Source organism: Abramis brama (assembly GCF_963993115.1).
Source record: "Abramis brama genome assembly, chromosome: 16".
Lineage (NCBI taxonomy): Eukaryota > Metazoa > Chordata > Actinopteri > Cypriniformes > Leuciscidae > Abramis > Abramis brama.
Window position 1 is genome coordinate 5,567,265 of NC_139978.1, and position 14,977 is coordinate 5,582,241.

General features: G+C 35.3%; 1 protein-coding gene across 3 annotated transcripts in view; it reads left to right on the top strand.

Moving 5' to 3' along the window:
• Positions 1–4,176: 4,176 nt before the first annotated feature.
• The window catches only part of vps13a (vacuolar protein sorting 13 homolog A), an 82,832-nt gene continuing 72,031 nt past the window's right edge, over positions 4,177–14,977 (top strand). For all 3 annotated transcript variants that reach the window (XM_084138333.1, XM_084138334.1, XM_084138336.1), the window contains exons 1-15: positions 4,177–4,396; positions 6,182–6,225; positions 6,353–6,395; positions 6,516–6,611; positions 8,275–8,376; positions 8,460–8,569; positions 8,697–8,756; positions 10,634–10,693; positions 10,782–10,862; positions 10,954–11,011; positions 11,769–11,896; positions 11,983–12,089; positions 12,865–13,036; positions 14,479–14,541; positions 14,720–14,852. In XM_084138333.1, coding sequence (XP_083994459.1) covers positions 4,297–4,396; positions 6,182–6,225; positions 6,353–6,395; positions 6,516–6,611; positions 8,275–8,376; positions 8,460–8,569; positions 8,697–8,756; positions 10,634–10,693; positions 10,782–10,862; positions 10,954–11,011; positions 11,769–11,896; positions 11,983–12,089; positions 12,865–13,036; positions 14,479–14,541; positions 14,720–14,852 — 1,357 coding nt within the window. In that variant the 5' untranslated portion in view covers positions 4,177–4,296. The remainder of the gene's footprint in view (positions 4,397–6,181; positions 6,226–6,352; positions 6,396–6,515; positions 6,612–8,274; positions 8,377–8,459; positions 8,570–8,696; positions 8,757–10,633; positions 10,694–10,781; positions 10,863–10,953; positions 11,012–11,768; positions 11,897–11,982; positions 12,090–12,864; positions 13,037–14,478; positions 14,542–14,719; positions 14,853–14,977) is intronic.

Genomic DNA, 14,977 nt, shown 5'->3' on the forward strand with positions numbered 1-14,977 from the left:
TGCTCCTGTGTTTCAGGCAGGGCCTGTGAAGCAGGTCCATCGGATGGAAATGCGTAAGGCGTTTATTGACCCTGTCTTAGGTGATGTAGACTCGACTGTGTCTGAAGCAGTTGGCTCGAATAGTGGGTCTACCACCGATTCAGATAGTGATTCGGCATCATGTGTATTATTGCAAGATGATTGTGATCTGTTACCACCTAGGACAGGTGAGTATAGTACCTTGGAGAGATCTCCTGTATCAGAGGCCCAACCCTTAGAGCCAAGGCGTTCTAGGAGGAGTACAGCAGGTCAGCATTCAAACCCTTATAGATTGCCTCAGGCTGCCATTGCACCAGTAGTTGGGGAGGAGTTGTAGTCCTAGAGACAGATTTGATATGCTGTTTACTATGGTGATGAGAACACTTCTTTGTGTGTGCATCGGCGGATCGCCGATTAATTTCTGGGGGGAAGAATGTAGCCGGTGAGATGGCAATTAGTAGAGGGCGTGGCCAGGTAGGTAGAGGGTTTTTAAGCAGGCACCTCTAGGGAGGCCTAGAGAGGAGGTCCAATCTTTTGTGTGGAATTGTGCTGTTTGGTAGCCTTTCCTTGTGTGTTGGTGCACAGACATGGTCTGGGTGAGAAGGTAGGCCAAACAAATATTGACTTTTGTTTTATATTTACAAAGCCTTTTTCACTGAATTAGATGTTTTTAATGCAGACACAAACATTGTGCGGTCCGGTGACAGGTCCATGTTGGTTTGTGCGTGAACGGTTTGGTGAGCAGGTAGGCTAAATAAATAGTGATTGCTATGTTTCATATTTATGAAGACTTTTACTTAATTAGGGAATTGTTTTTAATGCAGACACCAAACAGTGTGGATTTGTAGGCCGTTGGTCACGCCCGTTTCTATCTTGGAAGTTAGACCAGGATTAGTGGCTGTGTTGCAGGTAATTTGAGGTTTTTTTATACAGTTTGTAAATGTCTTGATTTTATTTTCTAATGAGATTAAATAAATATGTTTTGTGGTCATTTTGTGTGTATTGGTAATTTGTATTGCTAATTATGTTTTTGTTTTTGTATTAGGTTTAGTTGATCGCTGTTCCTCTTGAGTTTGTTTTGTTTTTGATTTTCCCCATCTAGCCAGTACCGACATGTGCGCGCTGTATGCCTCCAGCGCAATGAGTGTATAGATGTTGTGAATTGTACTGGCTAGTGGGGTGGTTTTTTTATTTATTTTTTTAAACTTTTTTTTCCTTGTTTGTATGTCACTTCCCAGCCTTGTGTTGCCAACCAACCCTTGTACTCCCTGTACTATATTGATGCTTTAAAACACATGAACTCTTTATTTGCATGAGATTTAAGTTTGCCGTGGACTTGATTTATTTGTGTTGGTTTGAGTATGTTATACTTATTTAATATGATTTTGGGGTTGTTTGTGTCAGTTACTTTGTGCTTTATTTTTGAATTGTTCTGTGTGACAAAGTTGGGATTGTATTGGGGTTTGTAGAAGGTTGGCTGGTTAGTAATATCCTTTGAGGGGGGATGAGTTTTTGTGTTCTACAATGTATTTCTTTGACTTGATGTATGTATTGTCATATTGGTTTATCTGTCAATAAATCTGTTTATTTTTGGTGAGTACATTGTAGTTAGTTTTTGTTTTCCCCTTTGCTTAAAGGAATGGTTACCTTAGGTGCCGTTGGTAACACCACAATGTTTTTGATTAACTTACATAGATTGTGTCATGTGTTTATGAATGTTTATGATTCAAACATTTTGCTGATCTGACAGAAGAAAAAAGTAAATGAGGCAAACTCATACTGTGGAATTCATGGGCTGCATCCAAAATCGCATACTTCCCTATATAGTAGGCGAAAAATAGTATGCCTATAGGCTATGACGAAAGAAGTATGTCTGTATTTACAGTACTCATAAAAGAGTCGGCTAAAGTACTCGGATGATCAGGTGAGATTCTGAAGTGTGTATATGATGGACACGTTAAGTTACCCATGAGGCCACAGGAGAGGATTTATGAATGACAGTGAAGCGACGCTGGTAGGTCACGTGATAATGACAACATGGCGAATGTAGTAGGCCTACGTCCGGATTGCGATCATGCTACACTCATCCATACAATATACAGAACATACTTTTTTTTGCGGCCGTGGAGTAATTTTTTTATTCAAAATCAGCACCTACTCAATAGAGTATGTATGCGATTTCGGACGCAGCCATGGTCAAAAACTATCCATGATCCTGTACAGAAAATTCCACTTAATAGAGTCGTCTCACAACACTCAGTCAGAATACTTAAACATTTATATATGCATATTTTGTAATAAACTGAAAATATATTGTTTCTATAGATATAATCAACAACTTTAAATTAATAGTTCTACATTTCTCCATCGTTCTCCACTATGAAATCAAAATGAACAGTTCTTGTTTTTTATGGAAAATTGCTGTATTTATTATAAATGATTCATTTGTGCACATCATTAGCCTATCTTTTTAAATTCACGTTCCTTGTAATCTTTAATCAAAATAACTTTCCCTCCCTCTTGCAGCAACATCTCTTCTCTTCTCTGATGACGTGTTTACTGGCGTGAGGGCGGGGCAACCTGTCACTCACATCATGAGATGACCAATAGCAAACCACGACCATCCAATCAAAACAGAGAAGAAATTTGAATCAGAAAAATTGTATTTCCCAATTTTAATGATAGTCCATCCTCAAAAAATCAGTATCACTTTCCATAAACAAGACCATTGTGTCGGTTATTGTATTGAAAAACATCAGAAATAAATAATGAAACTTGCTCTGAATCTTGCTGATTCCCTATGTAAATTTGAAAGAAACAAAAAAGCAATTAAAACATCCCAGATATTAAACGATAAATGTTTAATATTTTAAAGATAAAAAACTCAGCACACCATTACATGATTCCAGGAATAAGCCTATGTGGACAAAATTAAGAAAGTGTCTTACAAAATACTTCACAGAATTTATCCTGCTCAGCATGTTTTGGAAAGATTTAACCTTAAAATTTCATATAGGCTACCTGTGAATTTTGTGCACTAGAAAAACTATCTGTTTTTTCACTGTATTTAGATTATTAGATTTAGATTTTTCACTCAAGATTATTTTGGAAAGACTTAGAAACCTGAAGTGTATGATAGAAATGTGTGTATTTGATGTGCTTTGTTAAACTCAGAATGACCATTTAGAATGTAAAGAACAACATATTATACAGTTATTTATTTTGTTAGGAAAATACCATATACATAAAAAGAAGTGGGCTCAATGCAAACCACATTTTTCACATTTTAAAAATGACTTTAAATTATATGTAAATCTTTTTTTTTTAAAAAGCGCTGAAAACATGTAATGCTTTGAAAGCACTGGATTTTATGTAATTTTTCTATTTTCCCCCTCTATTTTTATTTATTTATTTATTTTCTTTCCATTTCTGGCAGCTAATGTAATGTGAATATGTAATACCTCTTGTTCTCATGGCATTGCATTAAAAATAATAATAATAAAAAAGAATAGGCCTATATGCACAGATTCTCGTCTGGGGATTTAATTGTGTATATTTTCATATGCGTATTATTGTTCCATACTTGAGTTTGTATATTACGGAAGCCCTGAACAGCAACGTAAAAAATAAATAAATAAATAAATAAATAAAAAAATCCGTAAAAAAATAAATAAAATTCTAGCATTTCGAGATTAAAGTCGAAATATTTTTTCGAGATTCCGGCGCAGTAGTATATTTTGTAACGTCCTAAAACAAATGCTAATGCCATGTTGGTAGATTGGCACCTGTAGAATTTCCTTTTGTTGAAAGCCCAGATAAAGGTAAAAAGCTACTATTTTGATTAGATCCATGTCCGAGACAGTTCGACTTCACAAACGCATTTTCTTTCTATTTTTTTTTTTACAGACTTTAATCTCGAAATGTTTCGACTTTATTCTCGTAATTTTAGATTTTTATTTTATTTATTTATTTTTTTACGTTGCGGTTCAGGGCTTCCGTAGTACATTTATATTGTTTAATAAAATAAATAAAAAGCAGAGGAAAGAAAAAAAAAATTCGTCAGCAGAGGGCAGTGTCGCGAGGGTTGTTCGTCAGCAGAGGGCAGTGTCGCACAGGCAGAGCATCATCAGTGAACATGCGAAGAACCTCCCCGTCCCTCCAGTGATGTTTATTTCAGGAAACGGGACACTCAGTAGTAAGTCCAACAACACTGTCGGGTGCTCCAGGAATCGCAGACGAAGGAAAGCATGCTGATGGTTGTGTGAGCAGCGCATAAAAATGGTGTTCGAGTCAGTGGTGGTCGATGTCTTGAACAGGTTTCTGGGCGATTATGTGGTGAACCTCGACAGCTCGCAGCTCAGCCTCGGCATATGGGGAGGTAACGTACAGTAAACGTGTCAGCTGTCAAATACAAACGTGTGTTTGCTGATAAAAACACCTTTATGTCCATTCATGAACACACACAACACAGATATAGGGTCGTTTACGTTAAAAGAGTCAGCTGACCTTACACTGGAATCTGACAGATTTGAACATGCGTTTTACAGTAACCCTTAACTAAAAGCTAACTCAGTATTACATGCATAATCTGCTCTTCTGGGTTAAATCTATTGTAGGGATGTTGGTTAGCTCCACTGTCTAGTTATATATGTTACTCTGAATGAGTATGGTATCACCTTGATCGGGATAGTTCACCCCACATGTAAACTCTGTTCACTCTCATGTGGCTTAAAACATGTCCAGTAACATTCTTACAGTGGAAGATAATGGGATTTCCGCTGTCCAGCTTCAAGCTTGCCCTGCCATTCAAGACATTCATGACACAGTTCTCACTTTTAGATGAACTGTGGAGAGACGGCTTCACTTTCATTCTGAGATCCGGGAGACGGCTTCAGTTTATATTCATTTCACTGGGTCTTGACTGTCAAACATTAATCAGAGATTATGACTACAATATTATTTAACACGGATGTACCATTTCATTCAGTTTCTCTTGATTTTTATCAACATTATGATTATAAATATGTATCTTTTACTACTACATTGTGAGAAAATGAAGAGGTTAATTTATAAAATATTCCTTTTATTAGTTTCCACTGCTGCATCCCTACTTTCTGTCAATACCATCAGATATTTATGAAAACTAACATTAAAAAAACAACAACTAATTTTTAAGTAGGTCTGATTAGTATAAAATCACTTCCTGTAGTCTTGTATTTTATACATCTGAAACCCAAAGTCATTTTACTGACGCCATAAGATTGGTTTGGCTTTGATTGGGCGATATGACAATATTCTTATTTCACAAAATGAGAATTTGTATTTCACGATTATGATATAAATCACAATATAGTTATTTTGTGTTATTTGATATTATATCTGATATTATAATTAAGAAAAAAGAAGCAAATTACAAACAATAAGACAAATACAATATAACAACAAAAGTTTTTCAGGTACAATATACATGTGGTTAGAATTAGTACAGAAATGTAATAATCAAATGTAAAAATAAAATATTGCATAGTCTTCACAGTATGAATTAAATATAAATGTATTCTTATTAAAGCTAATAAAGTTATTCAGTCAAGAGCAGTAAGTTATTTTCTCTTTTGTTTGATTAACATTAATGACACCGAGCAGCGTCAGGTTTATTAGGCTGCTGTCACTTTAAGAACAATTATTCATTATTCAGTATCCATTATACTGACACACATCTGGTTTACACCCAACTGTTTGCTGCCCAGCCCTGTGATGATAATCAATATCTGTGATGGAAAATCACTTTGAAACCGCCCTGTAGTTCTCATCCAGGGGCCCGGGGCCCTCTACAAATTTCTCAAACAAATTTGGAATGTTTTTTTTAAAGAAAAATCCTACCTACCCTGCCTTTAATAAAACGTTTGAAATCAAGCAGAAATACCAGAGGAAATATGGGGCAATACTGGTTGAGAATCACTGCTGTAGTTTGATTCGTTCGTTCATTCATTCAAAGAACTGCATGCTAAATTCATCAACATTTATTTAGTTTTATGATATGCCATATTGCCGTGTGGTTTATTGACTCACTGATAAGTAACTTTCAATACCACTGTAAATATTTGCTCAATGATATGAATTATTGTAGACCAAGCCGGGTAACATAGCAATGTCTCTGTTGCAGGTGCTGCCATATTAAGAAACCTTGAGATAAAAGAAAATGCATTGGTATGTTGCTTTATGCTTCACGTTAGATATGTAATGACATTTAATATCCATTAAGGAAGCCTTTCAATGCATTTATTCTGATGCTTTGTGAACTAGTGCTCTAATGTGAGTTTTATCTCTGTAACAGAGTCAACTGGACATTCCCTTCAAAGTCCGAGCAGGACACATTGGTAAGAGAAGACCGATGTTGGAGTGCAGTGTGCTAATCATGGTTGATGACTTTGTTAAACCAGTATGCACTGTCATATATTATGCATAGGTCTTCCAGTGCTCATATCTGTCTTTGGCAGGTCGTCTGGAGTTGAAGATCCCCTGGAAGAACCTGTACACTCAGTCTGTGGAGGCCACGCTGGATGAAGTGTACCTGCTCATCGTGCCGACCGCTAGTAAGAGCTGGGGCCTGTGCCATGATGGCGGTTCAACAAACTCAGGGTTGCAGGATTAGTTTCGAGTTGACAGAACCAAACATGATGCCGATCATCAACTTTCTCTGTCAACTCAGGCTTTGATCCTGAGTTTAGGAGTGACATCAATAGCGAACAGCCAATCACATGCTGAGAAAGAGTGAAGCTGCGATTCATTTCTCGTGAGAGAAGCAGCGCAATTCACTTATTAAATAAAAGTATTAAAATATTAAGAATTTAAACAAATTTATACGGCAAGAAGAAAATAGCTGTCTATGAAAGAGGACAAATAAAAGAAAAAGTCTTGCTACTGTATGTCAGTGCAAGTAAAAGTTGACAAAATAGGACAAATAGGAATAGGTTGAATAGTAGGGCTGGGTAAAAAAATATAGATTTTTCGATTTTAATCGATTCTCATTTTTACGAAACGATATCGATTCTTAAATCCCAAGAATCAATTAGTCATCCTGTTTTCAGTTGATGAATGAATGGAACATTTTTAATACCAGTTACAGCGTGAAATAAACATGAATGAGCATCTGAAAGTGTGTTAAAAGATAGAGTACAACTTCTCGAAGTCCGTATCATGTCACATGGAATCGCTCAGTGTTTCAACCGTGGAAAGACATCAGTAAAACAGCTTGTGAACAATGTCATGTAACGTCACATTTACCTCTGAAAAACCATATCCAGTGACCATAAACTCTCAGTCAGCTGGAAAAATTAACTCTAGAGAGGAGCATTCTGCTAAATATATGCACCATATTATATATTCATTATAATTTTTAATATTCTTCAATATTTAATGCATGTTTGAATAAATCTGGAAAGTTTTTTATGACAGCCACCATTTAAATTTTTATATAATTTCATATAACTTTATTATTATAAAAATAAATAAGTGTAATTTAAGTGTTTGTATACAAATCAGTTCATTTTTACCTTCAATATTATAGTAGGCTAATGAAGCCTATAGGCTACAACTGACTCCCATAGTTACAGCATTAGTTAAGAGATTTGTTTTCCTTGAGAAAATTTGCAATGTATTGTACCTGATATCCAAAATCATCAATACTGAATCGAATTGTAATCGAAATCGAATCGAGCTTGTGAATCGAAATTGAATCGAATTGTGAAATTTGTGTCAATACCCAGCCCTATTGAATAGTCTTGTTAAGGTGGGAGGAAAGGTCATGGGAGTAAGTCAAATTCAGCCAATTGATATTTATCTTAGACAGGTTTTGAATAAGGCACATTCAATTTTAAGAAATGTAGATCATCTTTTTTGTAAAGAATTTTAATTGTTGCCTTCTGGGCGTCGTTTTAGGGTGTTGGGTGGAAGAACAAAACGTTTTAAGTTTCGGTGGCTGTTGGTTTTATGAACTATTCATACAGTAGGTCGATTTTTGATATGAACTATGACTGTGCGATGTGTTTTATATATCGTTTGTGTATTATGTATTGTTTGTGTGTCTTTTGCTGCAGAACTAGTTTCCTCGAATGGGGACAATAAAGTGTAAACAAACAAAAACAGTTTATTGAAGTGTGATACTTATTTGACTGCCAGGCGTCACAGAAGATCCCTGCATGCGTATGATCCAGCCAGTTTGCTCTGATAACAGGCTTCTTGCGTCTCTTCACGCAGGTATAAAGTACGACGCGGAGAAGGAAGAGCGACAGCTTCAGGAGTCTCGGCAGAGGGAACTCCAGCGCATCGAGGAGACCAAACAGAAAGCAGCAGAAAAAGGTGCAGTAAATCATTCCAGCTCACTTTACTCGTTCATGGAGACGGATGACACACATTTGCATGATTCGTGTTTTTGTATTCAGAGGATCCAAAGGCAGAGAAGCAGGACACATTTGTGGAGAAACTGGTTACACAGGTGATCAAAAACGTGCAGGTGAAAATCTCCAACATACACGTCCGCTATGAGGATGATGTGAGTACTTCTGACGTTTGGAGCTTTTACATGTTAATGTTTCTTTGTGTTTACGCCTCTCCATGTGCTTTATCACTCGTGTGGCATGAGGTGTAGTGCAGACTGTAATGTTAAACATGTTTTTTAGGTCACTAATCCCAATGCTCCGCTCTCATTCGGAGTGTCCCTGCAGAACCTCAGTCTCCAGGTATGCCAATCATTTCATGCAAAATAAAATCATTTATGAATGAATCTCATATAAATCAAGAAATGATAAGAGATAATAGCAATATATATATTTTGCATAAAAACAATAAAGCCTATTTTTATAGTATTTCTTAATACTATAAAATACAATAAATAATATATATTTTATAAATACTGTGAAACAAAATATTAAACAAAAAATATATTAATTTAAAGTGAATTACATGTTATTTTGTAAATATATATATTTATAAAAAATCAATAACTTTTATTTTGACATGTAAATACATTATTTTATATTTACTATAAATAAAAATAGTAAATATAATGTATAATATTAGTGCTGTCAAAAAAAATAACTAATTAATCGCACATTTTTCTGTAATTAATCGCGATTAATAAAACATAACATTACATTTTTTTTATTTATAAATTCACATTTAATCCCCAAATTAACATAGAAACAACACAAAGACAGTAGTCTGTATCTTAAATATTTGTTTAATGGCATATTTTTATTAAAGAAGGCCAGTATCACTGCTACTGATGTCTCTATGAAAGTTATTTTTTGTTTTTAATTTTAGCTATTAATTATAGCCATTCAGCATTAAAGTATAATTGAAAGCTTATCGTTTTTTTAAAACATTTATTAGGCTTTAAAAAATACGTCATCTTTTAATTTAAGTAAACTTGAAACAATCTTCACATAAACCCATTATAATAAATGTCACATACGCTTCATTATATCAGGGCTCAAATATTTCTAGTGACCCAGTCAGACCAGTTCAGATTTTTACTTGCTCTGTCAAAATGCGCAAAAAGTTATTGTTTTCATTGTTTTTGACGAATGTAACCTTGTAAACGGTGCTTTAAGATGTTCAGGTAGGTCTAACATGTACACTTCACAGTCTTCACTGCATAAATTATACATTAAATGTAGATTAATCCTTAGTAAAGCTACAAATGTTATTTAGTCAAGAGCAGTGAGTGATTTGCTCTTTTTCTTTTGTTCTTTGACTATCATTAATAACTGAGATCACAGCAACAGGTCACTTATGGATGAAAAAATGGATGCTGCGTTAATTGCATTAAATATTTTTAATGTGTTAAACTGAAGAAAAAAAATTGCATGCGTTAACGTGTTAAATTTGACAGCCCTAATATATACATTTACAAACTTTTTAGTTAGATGTGATTAATCATAATCACTTCTTTTATCAGGGTTTCCGCATTAAAAAGCATTAAAAGTCATTAAATGAACTTTGCAAAAATTAAGGCCTTAAATAGCATTAAAAAGCATACAATTTTAATCCTACAGGCATTAAAAATGTAGATATATTTTTGAAGAAAATGTTATACTATCAACAATTTTTATCCAGACATCAATATTTGTATTAGTATCAGTGAGACCTTCATTCATAAAAAAAGATGCCATTAGACAAGTATTTAAAATATACTGTATGCTTTTTCTACATTAATTAGGAGATTAACTGTGAAATTATTACACTATAAAATATATAAACTAGATATAAACCTACAAAAATGTAAGTGTTTTTAATTGCGATTAATCACAGAATTTTTTTTAAATAATTGAGTTACTTTTTAAAATCGATTGATATATATATATATATATATATATATATATAAAATATCTGGTTAGTCATGGATCATGTATGGCATTAAAAAGTTAAAAAAAGGCATTAAAAAAGGCATTGAAAAGCATTAAATTTAATTTGAAGAAACCTGCGGAAACCCTGTTTATGCGCCCCACGTTTAATATACTGTTTTATGGATTCAATATATAGTTGTTTGTGGTGAAATACATCCTGGCTATGTGTTTGTCTGTCTGTTTAATACAATTTTTGTTACATTTTCCAGACAGCCGATCAGAATTGGAACCCGTGTCTTCTGGATGAGAAAGCCAAGCTCTTTTTTAAGGTTTAAAACGGGTTTTTTTTACTTTCAGGGTTATGAGTGGCAGAGTTAACCAGTATTGTTCACTAATACCGCTTGTTACTTCATTTAGCTCGTACGTTTGGACAATCTGTTTGCGTACTGGAACGTGAATTCAGAGCTTTACTCCAACCACAACCCTGACGAGGCTCTGGTAGGCCTTCACATCTCCGTTTCATTCATCTGTGAGTCTGAGGAAAAGAGATCTCCCATCTTCATTAATTGTTCTTTTGTATTTTTCACAGCGGTACCTGAAGCACAGTGTAGCTGTCCAGAACGCTATCCCTCAGGATTATCATTTCAGTGAGTTCCGTCTTGCTTTTCATTCTCAAATGTGTATTCAACATACATGATAATACGTGTTTCATGATAATATGTGACCCTGGACCACAAAACCAGTCACAAGGGTCAATTTTTTTAAATTGAGATTTATAAATCATCTGAAAGCTGAATAAATAAGCTTTCCACTGATGTATGGTTTGTTAGGATAGGACAATAAAATATAAAAATATTTAAAATAAAAAAATAAATAAAATATTTATCATATGTGACCCTGGATCACAAAACCAGTCACATGTCGCACGGGTTCATTTGTGGCAATAGCCAACTATACATTGTATGGGTCAAAATGATTGATTTTTCTTTTATGCCAAAAATCATTAGGATATGAAGTAAAGATCATGTTCCATGAAGATATTTTGTAAATATCCTACCGTAAATATATAAAACATTTATTTTTGTGAGTGAATGCAGCACAATCGTGAACATAAATGGACAACTTTAAAGGAGATTTTCTCAATGTTTAGATTTTTTTGCACCCTCAGATTCCAGATGTTCAATAGTTGTATCTCGGCCAAATATTGTCCTATCCTAACAAACCATACATCAATGAAAAGCTTATTTATTCAGCTTCCATATCATGCATAAATCTCAATTTCACCCATGTGACTGGGTTTGTGGTCCAGGGTCACATATTTGCAAATTCTTGTATTTGGATATTGTCTTTCTTCTAAACAAATATAGTATCAAGAAAATACAAACCAACTTTGTTTTTATTCAGTCTTTCGTCCAATATCTGCGAATGCCAAGCTGCGCATGAATCCTCGCTCCGATGTGGACTTCTCCTCGCCGAAAGTGGACCTGGTGGTGAACCTTGCTGAGGTGGCTGTGGAGCTGAGCCGGCCACAGGTGAGGAAAACGTGTTTCGTTTGGTCTAATTCAGCCAACAAATAATGACAAAACATTCATGTGACTTTACGGCGTTTATTTTCTAGTACGTCAGCATTCTGGAGCTGTTGGGCTCGGTGGACATGATGACCCGTAACCTTCCGTACAGGAAATATCGTCCAAATGTGCCGGTTCACACTAACGCTCATCAGTGGTACGTGCATTTGGAGTGTGTGGTCTTGGATAATTAGTGAAACCCTATTGTAATTGTAAGGATTTGTAAAACTGATCGTGCAGGCCAAACCGTAAGGCCTAGAGACTTGAAACCTGGCCAGATGGTAAGCCTCAATTTGGGGAGAACCTATCAGAGTATGACCCCGATTGGCCCATAGGTGGCGCTACAGCAACCAAAAGTGCAAAATCGCTGATAACTCTTAGACCGTTTGTCCTAGACTCAAGTGTCTTACAGCACTGTGATCCAAAATGTGCAATTTCGATTTAGGCAGAAAAAATTTCTAAGACTCTCTAGATCAATAATTATCTAAATAAAGTTGAACTTTTGCATTTGGATGGCTATAATAGGGTGATTTATAAAATGGGCGTGGCAAAACATACTAAAAAGCCTATAAATCCTAAATGAAAACTCAGAACTTCACAAAAATTGGTGGGCATATGTGACATAACATAGTAAACAATCATGCAAAATTGTATGGAGATCGGACCATAGGTGGCGCTATAACTGTAAAAAAGCTTTGAAAACCATATATTTCCTATGGTAAATTGCCTGTATTGGCTGTAAATGGACTTTTCCATCTATTATTTCAGTGGTTAAATGCTTGCTAAACAAAACTTAATGTCTTAAATGCTTATGTGCTTAAAGGCCATAAATGCTTGAACCCCGATAAATGCTGCTTGCAGCTTTAATTCGATTTGTAGTTGTGTAATTCTGTGAGGTTCTGTGCCTTCTGTATGTGTGGTTGTCGTCGCAGGTGGAGATATGTGATCACAGGCGTTTTGGAGGTCAACATCAAGCCCCGCCTTCACATGTGGTCGTGGCAGCATATCCGACGCCATCGGCAACATGTGAAGAAGTACAGAGAGATCTATAAGAGCAAAATCACCAGTAAGAAACCTGCCGAGAGTCTGCTGAAGGAGCTGGAGGTGGGTGAGCGCTGAGCATGGGGGAAGCTTGCTCTCATGTCCTTCCAAACCCGTATGCTGTTATTTTTTTCTGTTGAACACAAAATGAGAGAAATCTCATTTGTTTTTGTTTTATTTATTTCATTGTTTTGACAGGCATGGTCAAGAAATGGACAATAAGTCTGTGGTTTAGTTTTTTGTTTGGTTTTGACAGCCATGGTCACTTTGAAGAGTGAACTAGCAAATATGGCTTTTTTTTGTTTTGTTGTTTTTGTTTAGGAGTTTGGCAGTCATCATCACTATTAACTGTATTTGTGAAATGGCAAATAAGGCTGTGGTTTAGTTTTGTTTTGATAGCCTTGTTCATTTACATTTACATTTATTTTACATTTATTCATTTAGCTGACGCTTTTATCCAAAGCGACTTACAATTGCTATACATGTCAGAGGTCGCACGCCTCTGGAGCAACTAGGGGTTAAGTGTCTTGCTCAGGGACACATTGGTGTCTCACAGTGGATTCGAACCCGGGTCTCTCACACCAAAGGCATGTGTTTTATCCACTGCGCCATCACCACCTCATTGTTCATTATGAATGGTATTTGTGAAATGGGTTGGTTTTGGTTTTGGTTTGTTATTTTGTTTTGACAATTGACAATCACTCAAATATTGTTTTTGTTTGGTTTTGTTTGATTTTGATGTTTTTGTTTTGTTTTGTTGTTTTGGAGTTTGACAGCCATGGTCACTATAAAATGTATTTTTGAAATGGCAAATTAGTTTTTTAGTTTAGTTTTTGTTTTGTTTTGACAGCCATAGTCACTATGAACGGTGAAAATATGGCTGTGTTTTTGTTTAGTTTTGTTTTGGAGTTTGACAGTTGTGGCCACTAAACTGTATTTGTGAAATGGCAAATGATGATGTGCTTTAGTCTTTGTGAACTGGCAAGAACTGCATAAAGACTATTCAGAAAAATTCTCCTTTTATGATAAAAAAAACAGTCACAGCATATTAGTTTGGAATGACGTTTGTGTGTGTTTTTACATTTTTAGGCTAACTTTAGAAGACATATTCTCAAAATCTTGTATATGGATATTGTCTTTCTTCTGAACAAAAGTAGTATACATTACTTTAATATGCTCTGTAATACCTAAATACTGCATTAGATTAAAAAAAACACTTTCAAAGAGAGCATAACGCTACTGCTCTGAAAAAGATTGAGCCTCTGTTGACTGATGCATGATGCTACTTTATTATAAATAATGTAACATACTCAGGTGCTCTTCACATTTCAATTTGCAGTAAAAAGTCCATAAATCTAGTGTGTTCTGTTCAGAATAGATCATTTCTAACACAGTTCATTTTTAACTTTAAGCTTAAAATGTGGCAAAAAAACAGTTAAGCCTGATGTCATTTCCATGACTGCTCTGTTTTGAGCATAACCTTGTTACTTTTGTTCACCCTTAAGCACACGGAAAGAACCCTGGATATATTCAACATCACAATGGCAAGACAGCAAGCTGAGATGGAGGTGACGTGACATCAGTTTCACAGTCGTATAATATTATTAGATCATTTGAATCCTGAATACAGTGTGGCCTATGGATCATATAACTGGAAGTGTGTTCCTGTAGCTCAGCTAGCAAAGTGAAGTTTCTAACTGAACCACACTTGTTGACTTCTTGCATGTTGTGCGTCTGGTGATGTAGGCCTCCAAGGCGGGTCTCAGGATAAACCGCCCCGGTGTGAAGGTTGAGGAGGAACAGTCACAGGGCTGGTTCGGCTGGATGTGGAACTGGTCTGGAGAAAGTGAAACGCAAACCAAAGACGTCAAAACAGGAGGTTTGACTGCGCTCTGTATCTGTTTAGTAAAGCATAACTACAGAATCTGTGGTCTAGAACTCATTTTATTTAAACATGAAATAAACATTAAATGTAACATTTAATTTAATATTCAACAATATTAT